Consider the following 11472-nt stretch of genomic DNA (forward strand, 5'->3'; position numbering starts at 1 on the left):
GCAGCTGGATGGGAACAGATGCATTTGTGGTTAAAAGCACACTCACACACAAAAGTCACTGTGTAAAGATGTGTTTGGGACCACTCAAAAACAGAGATCTTCCTGCCAGTCTTCATATGGTGGAGGGGTAGGGAGACTGTGTCTGAAAAGGGAGCATCTGTTATGAGGTATCTTTGGGAAAATCCTCAACTGGGCCTGGAACAAGAAGAGAAGGTACTAGCAGATTATGACCACTATTCATAAAAGGTGACTGGCACACATGGCTCTTACTGAAGATACCTGTATATTTCCCCTATTGGAAAAGGAATATCCTACCCTATGGGGGAATGTATATCACCCAGTTAAGTTTCCTATGTTTAGATTCTTTTGATAATTATTTGGGCCTCCCCAAACTAAACAGATTAGGGAGAAACTTTTCCCTTTCCACCTTAGATAAAGCAAAGGAAAGTTATAATGAGGGTTCACTCTGGGAGAAGGTAGCATTTAAATTCCATTGAAGGCCCAAATCATGCCCTAGATTAAGGGAAAAAAAGGGTGAACTCTTTTTCCTTCCTCCCTTTCCACCCTGCTGAGACTTAACTGCAAGGAGCAGGCACCGCCTCTATCCTCTGTCCCTAATCACTGAGCTAGCCCACCAGCTCTGGCTATCTGGACATGTGAAGATTCCTTCTTTCAGGAAAAGAATTGAAAGCTGTGTGGGTAAATGAAGGTATCAGGCAATCAATTCATCTGATAGGATATAGGTAGAACAGAAAGTATGTAAAAGAACCAGTATCTGTCGCTGATGTCTTGAAATTACCTTTCCAGTGTGACATAGGATAGCTTAAGGGGAAGCTGCTATATCCAAATTGGGCAGACCTTAGAACAGCCTCCCAGAATAAGGCCCTATAGTAGAAAAGCAAGGCAGCTTGACCCAGGTCCTGCATTAATTCAGTAACTGCAAAGTCCTCCTACAAATCTGGAAAAGGATTTTGGAAATGGGAACAGTGGCAGAGATAGGTTTCTGATGCAAAAGTATTCTCCCTTTCCATATTCATTACCTTGAAGCAAGGACTAATGGTGGCAGGCCAGCGCACAGGGTCCTTGAGAATAAGGCTGACCAGCTGAAAGATGTTGGTGGTGTAGAAGGGAGGCGTGCCTACAGCCAGTTCATACAGTATGCAGCCGACAGACCAGAGGTCTGCAGTGTGGTCATATGGTCGCTCTTCCACCAGCTCTGGAGACATATAGAGTGGTGTGCCTTTGATAGATGTCAGCACCATTGTGTTGGTGCTCATGGCCCGGGCAAATCTGCAAAAGATGATGGAATGGAAATGGGAAGAGGGAAGATATCAATAAAAACTAAACCTGGTTACTACTACCCATCATGTGTGAGAGATCCAACCTGAGCAGAGAGAGCACCTTACAAAAGACCAAGCAGAAAGCCCAGTCTCCAGCTCATGTTCTAAAATGAGGCCCAAGTAAGTCAAGCATATGGTCTTATGTTCTAAAATGAGACCAAGTAAGTCAAGACTTATGGTCTAAGTCTTTCTGCAGAAATGGAAGCAGAGATGGAAGGTCAGGTTCCTCACCCAAAGTCACAGAGCTTGATGCCACCACCCTTGGCAAGAAGGATGTTCTGTGGCTTCATGTCACGGTGGAGGATGCGGTGGGAATGCAGATAGTACAAAGCAGACACCAACTGAGCAGCAATGGCCTGAACCTAGATGTCCAATAGTTAGGTGGGAGGAAGAAAGGAAAGGTCAGAGGAAGGAGCCTGCTGATGAGCCCAAAGACTCCTCCATACCACTGCTGACATGATCTTGTCCTTCTTCCCTTTCTCCCAGAGTGTTACATGACACCTTACTTAGTTCTTGCTCTCCTATTCATTCGTTCTTTGTGTTTGTCTGCCCATTCAAGGAAGATGTGTTGAGTCTCGCTTACCAGCTGCATGACTGTGGGCAAATTATCTTGTGCCTCTCAGATTCATCATATTAAGGTAACAATGATGATGCCACCCACCTCATAGGGTTATTGTGGGGATTAATCCATGTAAAGTTATGGAATTCTCAGAACAGTGCCTCACAGTTAGCAAGCCTTCAATATATTACTTATTATTAAAGAAGACAAAAAAACAACCCTCAAGAGAAGTTATCAAACAAACAAGCCAGACAAAACAAATAAGATGATGACTTACAAATGTTCAGAAGGAAATAGAATGCTGCAATAGGAAGTCCTGAGGGGGGCCTACTTGCTAGACAGAGTTCAGAGAAATCCCTACAATGGGTGTGGATAAAGAATGTGTTCAAGCAAATCCCATTGTTAACCACTATGCCTTGGAGATGAGCCCTGCCTTAACCAAAAACCTTCTCCCTTCCTGCCCTCTCCAGTACCACTACACTGGTCCTTCTTCCCCAGAGGTACCTAACAGCGACAACAACCACATTACTAATAGCTATATTGAATTCCATGTGTCAGCACTCTTTTCAACACTTTATATGCATTAACTTATTTTCCACAATAGCCTCATGAGGTAGACAGAACTATTATTTCTATCTTAAAATGAGGAAACTGAGCACAGAGAGGATCCCTGTCCATGAGGATCCAGCTAGAAAGTGGCAGAGCCAACCTTTGCACATACTGAGAGATTCTGGCTCCAGTGTTCACATACTTTACAGTCCCACCACATTGCCTCTATATATACCCAGCTGCTTGTATTTTTCTCAGGAGTCTTCAAAACAGAAACTCTCAGTGCCTTTAGCTTTCCTTACCAGTCCTTAACCTGAAGAGAGGTCAGGGGCAGGGAGAAGTTTGAGCCAGGAAACCTACCTGGTCTTCAGGAAGCTTTCCATCATCTTCCAGAATCTGAAAGAGCTCTCCCTCAGCATAGTCTGTCACCACAACCACCTGCAGGGAGAAGGCAATGGTACTAATAGCTCCAGATATATGCATTCTAACGTTCGGAAATTCCTGGGGCCCTCCTTCTCAGGGAGAGTTGACCCAAAACCAAAGTGCACCTCTTTGTCAGTTTCAAAGCTGTCAAGCATATGCACAATGTTGGGATGCCGCAGACCCCTCATAATTTCAATCTCTCGTTGCAGATTCCTCAGCTCCTTCTCTGAGCGTCCCAGTTTTGGAATGAACTTCAGGGCCACCACCTGTCAGTGGTAAGGTTAAGAGTCAAGGCCCAACCACACTATTGAAACATTAGCCTCAGAGCTCCACAGCTCAGGCTTTAGATTGTTTGAGCAATTCTCAGTATACCTGCTAGTTTCCCACATCACTTCCCCATGGTATACACTGACCTTACCCCGGCTTCCCCTACCCCTCATCCTAGGAGGAAACAGCCTCTGCTAGATAGATATCTTTGGTGGATTCTGGGAGAGATATTTTGACCTGGGTAAAGAACTCAAGATTTAAGGGAATTGGGGAGAAGGGAAGGAAAAAAAAAATGAAAACAGAAAAATACAGTTCAAGTGGTTTATCTCTTCCTGCATGGTATGATAGAAATTAATAACAATAATAATGATTTATTTATTGTTTACTAGGTGCCAGGCACTATGTGATTCAGTGTGATATCACATTCAATCTTCAAACCCTATCAATCAGTTATCTTTATTATACAGATGAGGAAACCGAGAGAGAGAGAGAGAGGTCAAGTAATTTGTCCATAATTCTAAGGTTAGACAGTAGAGCTAGGTTTGAATCCAAGTAATCCAAGAACAGAGCTCATACTCTATAAGAAGTATATATGAAGGAGTCATTGTTTTAGGATTACAGGTTGGTATTCTGGCCCTGTTTTCCAACGGACTTAGGGGTACAGAATCCCACCCAAGAGATAATCTCTTTGTTCACCACCTGAGCACTGTATTTTCTTCGACCCTTGTATACCCTCCCAAAGGAGCCTTCTCCAATCATCTCCAACACGTGGTACTTTTCCATGACAGAGGTTTCAGGAACCCTCAGAACTAAGAAGGTACAGGTGGTGGTGAAGGGCTACAGCTCCAGCGACAGTTCCACACATCTGGGAGTTCTAGTTCGGGCAGGGAAGAAAGGTTAATGTTAGTTGCCTTGCTATTTCCTTTTTCATAATAATCTAGGCCACAAAAACATGTTAGGGTGGAGTGGATGGAAAGATGGGATATTGAAGCAAACTGAGCGCCTCTCGTAGTTACTCCTCTTTCAGTCTCCTCCTGTCCCCCAACTCAACCTCGCTCCCGAATACGACCTGTTGCCTCTCCCCACAGCCTCGCCCACCGACCCCAACCCTCCCACCCTCCCCCAAGTTCCCGTCACCTCCATCTTCCCCTGCACCCCCGCCCACACCTCCTGCCCCCGGGCTCCGCAGTCCCCAGCCCCTCTCTCACCGCCAGCCTAGGAGCTCAAGCTCCTCCGGCCGAGAGACGCCGGCCCTGACCTCCGGCCCCGCCCCTCCTGGCCGCCTGCGTACTTTGCCTGACTTATAATTCTTCCCCGCATCCTACTGCCTTGCCTGTCTCTTTAGACTACCACTGTTACCAGTTTTCCTCGCTAGAGCTGATAAGAAGTTCAGAGGACAGAGGCATTCAGAAGTGTGGGAGAGACGGAGGACCGCTCACAGGCACTTCCTAGGGCACTTCCGAGCCGTCACTTGACCAGCAGTGCCCGCGGTTGCCTAGAAACGGCCTCTAGCCACCTTCTCTCCGCCCCTTAACTTTCCTCCTCCGACTCTCTCAGAGAGCATTTCCGGTTCCGGCTGTCTGCCGGAGAGGACATGGCGGTTCCTTCGTCTGCAGCTCCCGGGGAGGAGGACTGGTAACTTTGGGGGGGCACGGGTTTAGGCTGACCGCCTGGATCCTGTCCGGGAGACTAGCGGCGGCCGCAGACGGTCCGTACGGCGGGCATGTGGGACGGAGCGAGGGATGAGGGATGGCAGAGACGCTGACATCTCTCACTAAGATAGCTTCTGGACAGGGGAGCGGGTGGGTGGAGGGGTGTTAATCTGAGGAGAGGAGCCCGGATCTGCGCCAGCCAGGCCATTTTGGGCAGCGCCTTATCTGGTTCGATTGCTTCTCCTTGGCCTCACCGATCCCATTCTCTCCCCCTGAGGTGTACTTGCTCAGGGTCCTGGAGGATGCCTGTTTAACAAATTTCCCCACCTCCCTTTTACCTCTTGGAACCGATGTCCACCAGCTCCCGTCCCTCTTTTCCCTTGGATCAGCCTATTTCCGCCGAGGCTAACCTCAACGTAACCCCCTCCCAACAGCACCGAGGGCTATTGTCTGAATAAAGCTTTACACCTCACAAAAGTTTCTCCTAGCCCCTCTCTCGAGCATTCTTAACAAGACACCAGAACCTGAAGGACTCTGGATTTTGGAAATAGTATGAATGTGGGTTCACTCCACATTTTATTAGCTGTGTGATGCTAGCCAGGCCACCTAGCTCCTGTGAGTCACTGACCTCAGACGTAAAAAAGTGGGTGTGGCATCTACCTCCCACTTGGTTGAGAGGATCACAGTGGATTTGTAACTTATATAAGCTTCCTTTGCATTACTAACTCTAAAGTTTAGGCACCTTAAGAGACGAGATGAGACCTGACGAGGCAAAATGAATTGCCAAAAAATACATAATAGCTATGACTAGGAATCCAGGTTGACTCCAGATTTTATGTTCTTAGTACCAAGACATTCTGCAGTTCCCCTCCCCACCCTTTTCTTTTTTTATCACCTCACCACAGCCCAGCCCATCCAGTCCCATCCCATCCTTCACATCCAAATCACAGAGTCTGTGGAGTTTTGAAAGGCTTCTTAATGGAGGCTGCTTCTCAATATTTCATTGGTTCAGAGAGCCCAGCCAGTACTGGCCTTTTTAAGGCCATATAGACTCAGGGTTTTCAAACTGTTCAAGGGAACTTTAAGACTCTGAGGAGCCACTTTGAGCCACAGAGAGGGCAGCAGTGATTGCCCCCCTAGCCTGTGGTGCCCTGAAACTCCCATGCTCTTGTCAACCAGAACTACTTCACCGGTATCTATTTTATATTTTGAGGTGTCTGACTAAGACTTAAGTTTTGAGAACCACCAATATATGTGTTAAACTAGGGGCAGCCCTGCTCTGGTGAAGAGGGCAAATATAACTACAAGAAAGCAAACCAAGCATGCATCTTTTCATGTATTATCTGGGTAGAGCTGTGGACTCAAGCCACTCATCTTCAGTGTCGTTACAAATGATGTTGTTGTGATTAAACGTGTATCCTCTAATTTATATCAGGACCACTGGATAGGCAGATTGATCTAAATCAACCAGACAGCAAAGGTCATAAATAAATTAATACTAACTGGGCAGGTTGATCTAGATCAACCAGACAGCAAGGATCATAAATTGAATCCTTCTCTCTTTCCTTTTAAGGAAGAACCGTTAGAAAAGAGACATAGATTAGCCACTATGGCCAAGATGCTATTAGGTACTTTATGTAAATAAATCATTTTTCATCTTCACAATAACCCTACAGAGTATGTGATATCTGCATATGGTAGGACAGGGTAACTCAGGCTTACAGAGATAAATAGTTGACCCTTGAACACAATGTAGGGATTAGGGGCACCGACCCCCCCCCGCCATGCAGTTGAAAATCTAAGTTTAACTTTTGATTCCCCAAAAACTTAGCTACTGATAGCCTACTGTTGACTGGAAGCCTTAACTGGTAACAAATAGATTAACACATATTTTGTGTGTTACATGTATGATAACTGTATTCTTAGAACAAAGTAAGCTAGAGAAAAGAATGTTTTCTTAAATTGTTGCAGATCTTCAAAACATTTTTCATATATTGAAAAAGACACGCATATAAGTGGACATGTGCAGTTCAAACCCATGTTCAAGGGTCAACTCTACTCAGATCATGTAGCTGACAAGTGATTGATACCTATTACTCCAAGGCTAAGGCTCTTCCACTACAGCACAGCCTTTATACCATCAGGCTCTGTTCTGTTGAGGTTGAAATCTCCTTTGGGAAGGCTTAGGTTTGACTGGTATTGGCAACATATAGACCCTGGGTTCCATGTGAACAGTGGTGTAGGGAAGGCCAGTAGTGGAACTGGTGACCTCAGTGCTCATCAATGGCTGTCATATTTCTGAGTCAGAGAGCTGGTCACTGAGGAACAACCCACAGTGTGATGAAACTTAAGCAGGGAGTCAGGAAACCTGGCTCTGGTCCCAGTTCTGCCTATTAAGCCTTGAGATTTGGGCTGGTCATTTTCACCTGCCTGGGAATCCATTCCTCATCTGTTGGCAGAAATGATCTCTGTAACTCTGATTCCTGTGATTCCTACCTGGCCACTTGACAACTTAAGGAAACATACTTCCCCCATTTTTATGGAGGTTAGCAAGAAAATGCACTCAAGCAGATTACCTTTTTCTACAAAAGCCAGCCTTCATTAGCCTTAGCAGACTTTTAACAGGGAAAGCTGTAATGGTGAGTCAGTCTCCCCCTGTCTCTCTAGGGTCCTTTCCTCTGAAGTCGAGGTGTTAGAGTCTATCTATCTGGATGAACTACAAGTGGTTAAAGGAAATGGCAGGTATGTATTCAACTAGAGGTGGGCAGGAGTCCCCTTAGTAATGAGAGTATTCTGTGTAGAATCTGTGAGCATTGATTCAGAGACAATGTTTCTCTCATATAGACAAAAACTCTTCCTTTACCCACCTACCTCCACTAAAAAGAAAAAGCCCAGTGCTGTCTTCATCGCCCTGTGTTACTTACTCTCATCCCCATCTTCCCCAGCCCTCAAGCCCCTGCCCAGTCTCATCCCAGGTCTCCACTTCATTCACCTTCAGATCTTCACCATGGGAGATCTACATCACCCTGCATCCTGCCACTGCAGAAGACCAGGATTCACAGTATGTCTGCTTCACTCTGGTGCTTCAGGTCCCCGCACAGGTGAGGCCCCTACTTTGTGGTAGCAAAGAGAGGAAGGGGAGAGGCCCTGGAGTGGAGTGCTTGAGCAGTAACTTACCATCTCCCACTAGTATCCCCACGAGGTGCCAGAGATCTCTATCCGTAATCCCCGAGGACTCTCAGATGAACAGATCCACAAGTAAGTTGTGCTAGTCAGAGCTGGGAAACCTTGGGATGCAGCTCAGTCTGGTGAGGCAGACCTGATGTTTGCTTTGCCCTCTTCCTCCAGGATTTCACAGGCACTGAGCCATGTGGCCAATGCTGGGCTGGGTACTGCCATGCTCTATGAACTCATTGAGGTAAGAGGTATGCTAACCTGGCAAAATGTCCTCTTCAAGCTGGAGCAGTTTGTTTTAAGGGAGGCCATGAGCCTAGAATCAAATACATCTGGAGTCATGAAGTTCTTGTTTAAATAAGACCTGAATTAATCCAGAAAGATGAGACTCTTGTTTCAAAATATCCTCCAAAGGGAGTTTTTAGCTTCCCCAAGTTGCCTATTCCAGCATCTTCACAGGAAATTACATTTCCTCTTTGATTTGCATTTTTCCTCAGTTACAGCACATTTCTTGTTTCCTTGGCACTGGCAACTGAAAGTAGCAAGAGATGAATACTGCCTGAAAGATTTAGTCATAAATGAACATTTTAAGGCTAGTCTGCCATTGGAGCTGACTAGAAAAGTCATGGTTCTTTTACTCAGTTTTCTACCCTAGCAAAGAAAATAACCCATGGGAAATAATCCATAGAGCTACAAGTGAATATACCCAGATAACTTTTGTTCTTTGATATTAAAAACACACAATTAAATAGTTTGGTTTTCCCCTACTTCAGAGTTTTTAAGAAAAATGTTCAGAAAAGAATGAAGGTGGGTGGCCTAGAGTCAGAGAGAGTGGGCATACGCCACTGCAGCACTCCTGAGTCAGGCCTCCACAATGCAGCTTTGAACTTTATGGAATTCCAGAGTGTTAGCTATTCAAACAGCAGTGCAAATGTGTTATTTCATAGCTCAGCTCAATGCCTTTTGAATTCTTTGTCCATTTGCATTGTCCATGTCACGATTTTTTCTGAAAGCTGATTGCAGAATAGACTCACTGGGGGAGTGATACTCAAAGGTGTTGACCGAGAAAGGCACCCCAGAAGATATTTTAATTGAGCATTTCTTTCTAAAGGTGTATTATTTTCATCCCTAAGATGAAATACTAAAGGTGGAAAAACAGTTCAATTGGATTTTGCAGCAGGGCAGATTTTGGGAGAGGGGCAGGGACATGGAGGAGGATTGATTCCAAGCAGAGGGAGCATCAAGCAGAAAGGCATGGAGACAAGGTAACATGCTGGCTTGGTGGGAGACAGTCCCGCTAGTCACTTCTGGGAGTAGTGGACCCGCTTTGCTCACAGCCCTTGCCGCTGCCTCCCTGTTTGAACAGTGTCTTCTCTTCTCAGAAAGGGAAAGAAATTCTTACAGACAACAACATTCCCCATGGCCAGTGTGTCATCTGCCTTTATGGTTTCCAGGTGGGTTTCTCCTGGGATCTGGGGTCTGCTTGGGAGTGGAGGGCTCATGAAGGAGCTCTGATGCAATGCACTATATCTGTCCTCCCTCCAGGAGAAGGAAGCCTTTACCAAAACACCCTGTTACCACTACTTCCATTGCCACTGCCTTGCTCGGTACATCCAGCACATGGAGCACGAGCTGCAGGCTCAAGGACAGGAGCAGGAACGACAGCATGCCACCACCAAACAGGTCAACCCACCAGCCCCTGCTCTCACCTGACACCAATAACTCTCACAACAGACTTTTCTGTCCACTCCTGTGCTCCTAACATTTTTAGGGTCATAGATACCTTTGAGATTAACAAGTTTACCTTATCCAGAAAAAAAGGGCATCTTGATGTACACATAACTGCATGCAGTTTCAGGGTTCCCAGACCCCTGAGAGCTAGGCATCCCTTGCTGTGTATCCCTCACTGCCCAACAGGCATGCAACCTGTCCTTTGTCCCAGCCCTCCATAGATGAGGCTGCCTGATAGGGTCAGGCAGCTGGACAACACTGGACCAAGAAACAGGTGTGATTTCTCCTCTCTTTTTAGAAGGGTGTCGGTGTCCAGTGTCCGGTGTGCAGAGAGCCCCTCGTGTATGATCTGGCCTCACTAAAAGCAGCCCCTGAACCCCAACAGCCCATGGTAAGGGAACTCCCTCTAATCTGAGCCAGGAATAATGGCATTCTCCAAAGAGGGGGGATGGCATCTTGTCTGCCTCAAATGAGGTGTCTGGAATTGGGCTCTACCTGCTGGGAACCTCTGCAAAGCCACAGTCCCCACTAGGCCTAAGGCTTCAGGAGCCCAAATCTGAGGGACAAATCCAAGAACCTCATGGAGGTCTGAGGAAGTTCTGGAAGAGCAGGGATTCAACTCGCCTTGTACTGTTTATTCTTTCCTCTCTGCTATTCTGCTTCCCTACAGGAGCTATATCAGCCTAATGCAGAGAGCTTACGCCAGCAAGAAGAGCGCAAGCGGCTTTACCAGAGGCAGCAGGAGAAGGGGGGCATCATTGACCTTGAGGCTGAGCGAAACCGGTATTTCATCAGCCTCCAGCAGGTGAGGGAAGGGTTTCTCACTCCTCTCCTAATGCCACCAACTTTCCTACCAGCATCCCTCTGCCGTGGCCCTAGGTGAGTTTTGCTCTACCCAGAAAGGTTGTAAACTGATGGTCAGCTCAGATAGTGGGTGAGGGGGCCTGCAGGCCCTGCTTTTAGGAAGTGCATCTCCCTCGCTGCATCTGCTCGTTTCTTTCTAGCCTCCAGCCGCTTTGGAACCTGAGTCAGCTGTAGATGCTTCCAGAGGATCCCACCCACCCGGTGCCCTTGCCACAGAATTGTCCACCTCATCAACTGCCCAACCCACCCTGTCAACTCCTCTGCCTGTGACCTTGCAATACACATGTGAGAAGATTCCAGGGGCTGGGCCAAATCAGCAAAGGTTGGGCGAGGCCCAGAAAGCTATGCTAGATCCCCCCAGGGCCAGTCGAGGCCCCTGGAGACAGCCTGAACAGAGGCACCTAAAGGGAAGGGAGTGCAATGCCCCTGAAGGTACCAGTGACACCCAGGAACTACGACCTCCTGAGGGGCCTCTCAAGGAGCCCATGGACCTAAAGGCAGAACCCTGTAACCAAGGGGTTGATGGTCCTCCCGTAGAGAAGGGGCCTAGCAACTGGCAGGGTCCCCCATCCCGCAGGACTCGGGACCGTACTCGCTGGGAACGCTCCAAGGGGCGGACACCGGGTTCTTCCTACCCCCGCCTGCCTCGGGGTCGGGGAGCCCACCAGCCTGGTACTCAGAGGGAGCCCCTGAGCTTGGAATCTGAGGATGGTTCCTAGCAGTACTGTCGGGGGATGGATTTGGGGCCGGGAGGGGGGAAATAAAGAGATTTGGCCTTGTTTGCTCAGTAGCACCTAGTCTCTGAATTATGGCTCTCTTTGTAAATTCCTAGCAAAACTAGTGTGGGAGAGTAGCCCCAACTTTGCTCCAGAGTCTTTTCCTGAGAGATCAGGGTCACAGTAAAGAGGAGTGT

At 47.3% G+C, this 11472-nt stretch overlaps 2 protein-coding genes across 13 annotated transcripts in view; one reads left to right on the plus strand and one right to left on the minus strand.

Annotated features, from left to right (window-relative positions):
* STK36 (serine/threonine kinase 36) overlaps positions 1-4664 on the minus strand; it is a 26989-nt gene extending 22325 nt beyond the window's left edge. For 7 of the 11 annotated variants that reach the window (XM_017649576.3, XM_073218106.1, XM_037016250.2 and 4 more), the window contains exons 1-6: positions 4347-4472; positions 3838-4012; positions 2997-3137; positions 2809-2886; positions 1572-1702; positions 1041-1290 (exon numbers count right to left, since the gene is read on the minus strand). In XM_017649576.3, coding sequence (XP_017505065.3) covers positions 1041-1290; positions 1572-1702; positions 2809-2886; positions 2997-3137; positions 3838-3921 — 684 coding nt within the window. In that variant the 5' untranslated portion in view covers positions 3922-4012; positions 4347-4472. Of the gene's footprint in view, positions 1-1040; positions 1291-1571; positions 1703-2808; positions 2887-2996; positions 3138-3837; positions 4013-4305; positions 4474-4497 lie in introns of those variants that run through there. The other 4 variants (XM_037016248.2, XM_037016246.2, XM_037016254.2 and 1 more) reach the window with 4 other exon arrangements.
* RNF25 (ring finger protein 25) lies at positions 4631-11361 on the plus strand. 2 transcript variants are annotated; one of them, XM_017649575.3, is made up of 10 exons: positions 4631-4773; positions 7458-7532; positions 7789-7891; positions 7981-8048; positions 8139-8208; positions 9347-9418; positions 9510-9647; positions 9994-10086; positions 10366-10500; positions 10700-11359. In XM_017649575.3, exons 1-10 carry the CDS (start codon positions 4733-4735, stop codon positions 11276-11278), a joined length of 1374 nt encoding a protein of 457 aa, XP_017505064.3. In that variant the 5' UTR covers positions 4631-4732; the 3' UTR covers positions 11279-11359. The 2 variants fall into 2 exon arrangements, with proteins under 2 accessions (XP_017505064.3, XP_073074211.1); XM_073218110.1 differs by lacking the exon at positions 9994-10086 and having other exon boundaries at positions 10700-11361.
* Positions 11362-11472: the final 111 nt, after the last annotated feature.

This window comes from Manis javanica, chromosome 12, assembly GCF_040802235.1.
Source record: "Manis javanica isolate MJ-LG chromosome 12, MJ_LKY, whole genome shotgun sequence".
NCBI lineage: Eukaryota > Metazoa > Chordata > Mammalia > Pholidota > Manidae > Manis > Manis javanica.

Coding starts and splice junctions, on each gene's coding strand:
- RNF25 (XM_017649575.3), top strand. CDS start 4,733: ATGGCGGTTCCTTCGTCTGCAGCTCCCGGGGAGGAGGACTG. Junction 7,533..7,788: donor GTGGTTAAAGGAAATGGCAG/GTATGTATTCAA, acceptor ATTCACCTTCAG/ATCTTCACCATGGGAGATCT. Junction 10,087..10,365: donor CTGAACCCCAACAGCCCATG/GTAAGGGAACTC, acceptor GCTTCCCTACAG/GAGCTATATCAGCCTAATGC.